Below are 3,150 nucleotides of genomic sequence, written 5' to 3'. Positions count from 1 at the left end.
ATTATTGTTATTATAAAATTTATTTTTTATATTAAGCATTACTTTTTACATACATAAAATAAGTAAATATATAAATATTTCATTTAATTTGTTGTCAAATACAATAGGTAAATCCCTTAGTTTACATATTAGTTCAGTTTTTAATTAAAAATTTGTAATTTTTATAATTTTTATTTTAATTTGACAATTTTTTTATTTTTAACCAATTAATCCCGCTAATTTTCGACGGATTAAATTCCTCTTAAACACATTAAGTTCTCCAATTATTTTTAAAAAAACTTTAACCTTTTCTTATGTAAAAATAAGAGTATGAACCGTTTTCATAAAAAAAATTTTAGCCACCTAGATTTTTATTTTTTCATAAACCTATTAAATTAATGTTTAAGAGAGAGGATTAATTAGTACATATAACTATATTTTACTTATAATCGAATAGATACAAAATTGATATAAAAGAAGTAGCTTTGGACAATTAATACAAGTTAAATATATTAAATAACAATTTTTCAGTTACATGAAATGTTATACGGGCCTATTCAACATTGTCACATTACAGAAAAAAAGAAAGTATTCTGTGTAGATATGATACACAAACACAAATACATTATTATTCCATTAAACAAATTATACTAAATTTTTGTCACAACTCACAAGACCTCACAAGACCACATGACCCTCACTCTTGACTCTTGACATTTGACAGAAACATGACATACCTTGACTGTGTTGTCAGCCAATTTTACATAACTACTAATGAAACATTATTTATTTTATTGTCTAAGACTCTCAACATAAAATACGACAAAACAAAAACAACATAATTCTACATAAGCTTGAGGACAAAGCATCTTCATTCATTTAGCCCTTCTAGCCAACCCCAACATGACTAGTAGTAGTTGTTGTTGTTGACATGGTTGTAAGATGTGGTGTTCCAGAACTGGTTAGTCTCCAAATTCTGAAAACCCATGCTGAGTTGGTTTTGCTGAAAGTTCACAGGGAGGTTGTACTGGTTTGGTTGGAAAGTCTGAGAACCGAAAGAGTTGAGCTGGTTTGGCCTGAAATTGTGAGAATTTGGAACAAAGCCGTTTGGGAAAGGCTGAGAGTTTGATACAAAGCCAAGCTGGTTTGGCTGGAGAGCTTGAGAATCAGAAGAAAAGCTGGGTTGATCAGAGCAGAATCTGATGTCATTGATACTTCTTCTACGTTTCTCAGGAGGAGTTTTGTTGTGCATGCGCTTCTCGAACTTCTGTGCATGACTTGCAATTTGAGTTGGTGTTTTGGTAGGCAAGTAGTTTCTTGAAATGGTTTTCCATTCTCCTTTTCCCTCTTGTTGTAGCCCTTTCAGGAACAAGCTGGTGTATTTTACACAAACAAAATTAATTAGTTATGCAAAAAAAATGCATGCCACTATGTAAACACAAATGATTTAAAGTATTTAATAAAAAAAATAATTCAAAGAAATGAAAATATTACTCATGTTCCTCCTGAGTCCATGGTATTCCCTTTTTCCTAGGCCTGCGAGTCACATTTCTAGCCTTGTCCTTCATTTCGATTTTTCTAGTCTCTTCCTGCATCACAATGTCCTCTTCAAGAATATCTGCAAAGTTACCATTAGAAGACTTGATAAATTTTAAATCCTCCACTAGAATTCGATTATGTTTTTTGATGGATTCAATAGTTTTTCCTGGCATCAAACTAGCCACATGTTTAAAAAAAGCCATGGAACCGGTGTCTTCAAAATCCACCATTGCATTTTCATATATCTTGTTCTCTTCAAATGTCCAACCATCTGCAGTATACTCATCCTTTTCAATTTCATTTGATGAGTTTAACTGAAAATGATTGTTTGAAAAGTTTTCAAGATATGGATCCATAATACTTTACAAGTTTTACTTGGAACTGATTAAAATTTTGATGTGAAAGTCATCTACAATGTGTCTTCTTTTAAAGGCATTCTAAACGCGTTTTGTATTAACTAACCAAATCCATTGGATACGTTACAGATAATGGATTTTACAGATAGCGGATTTGGATTTTGAGTTGAAAAATAAAAAAATTACGCTTACAGATAAGTTACACCTACAGATAACTTCAGCCTTCCACATATTCCACGTATACATATATGCATGCATAAGCATTTAAACATTTTTTTTAAAAATAAATTCAATTTTAGTTTAGGTATTCAACAAAATTATTAAAGAAAAATTTGACAAGAATTGTGTTCAGTTTTGTTTGTTTGAGATGGGGCTGAGTTTTGTTTGTTTGAGATGGGGCTGGGCATGTAGTTCAAATATATTAATAAGAAAAGAGCAACTAAATTATATTTAAGAAAATAATTATATTCTAAAGATGAAGATAGCAAGAATGTACCTTTACATCTATATTTTGATATCATAATAAAATTAATAGATCTCTATTACTGTCATTTTAAAATTGTATATGATTATTGTTAATATCTCTTTATGTAATAAAATATGAAGTTCAATTTTATGAATGAAACAATTAATGTGATATAATAAAAAGAGTGAAATCATGAAAAGAATCAGAGATTTTATGATACAAGGAAGGTTATATAGAACAATGGGCACTCATTGAACTTATAAAAATTAACAAGAATAAATAAATTAGTACTGTTATTTATAAATCAGAGTATGAACAAATTTCATAAAAAAATATGAAAAAAGTTTAGCCAAATAGTTTTTTAATTTTTTTAAAAATCTATTAATTAAATTTATGTTTAAGAGAGAGGTAATTAGTACATGTAACCATATTTTACTTTTAATTGAATAGATACAAAATTGATATGAAAGAGATAGATTTGGGCAATTAATACATGTAAAATGACAAGAAATGTTATACGAGCTTATTTAACAGTTTTACATTACACAAAGAAAAAGTAATTACAAACATGATACACAAACACAACTACATTATTATTCCATTAAACAAATTACACTATTTTTTTTATCAAACTCACAAGACCACATGCACAAACATTGACGCAGAAACATAACATACCTTGACTGTGGTGTCAGCCAATTTTACATAACTACTGATGAAACATTATTTATTTTATTGTCTAAGACTCTCAAGATAAAATATAACGACAAAACAAAAACAACTTAATTCTGCATAAGCTCGAGGACAAAG

At 28.8% G+C, this 3,150-nt stretch overlaps 1 protein-coding gene across 1 annotated transcript; it reads right to left on the bottom strand.

The window, feature by feature from the left end:
* Positions 1 to 645: 645 nt before the first annotated feature.
* On the bottom strand, positions 646 to 1,894 carry LOC141723986 (transcription factor SRM1-like). Its single transcript, XM_074525972.1, has 2 exons — positions 1,474 to 1,894; positions 646 to 1,352 (listed from the first exon to the last, which is right to left on the bottom strand). Exons 1-2 carry the CDS (start codon positions 1,872 to 1,874, stop codon positions 887 to 889), a joined length of 867 nt encoding a protein of 288 aa, XP_074382073.1. The 5' UTR covers positions 1,875 to 1,894; the 3' UTR covers positions 646 to 886.
* Between the last annotated feature and the right edge of the window lie 1,256 nt (positions 1,895 to 3,150).

The sequence above is a fragment of the Apium graveolens genome, chromosome 1 (genome assembly GCF_009905375.1).
Source record: "Apium graveolens cultivar Ventura chromosome 1, ASM990537v1, whole genome shotgun sequence".
NCBI classification, from domain to species: Eukaryota; Viridiplantae; Streptophyta; class Magnoliopsida; order Apiales; family Apiaceae; genus Apium; species Apium graveolens.
This window is presented reverse-complemented; position numbering and strand designations above follow the sequence as displayed.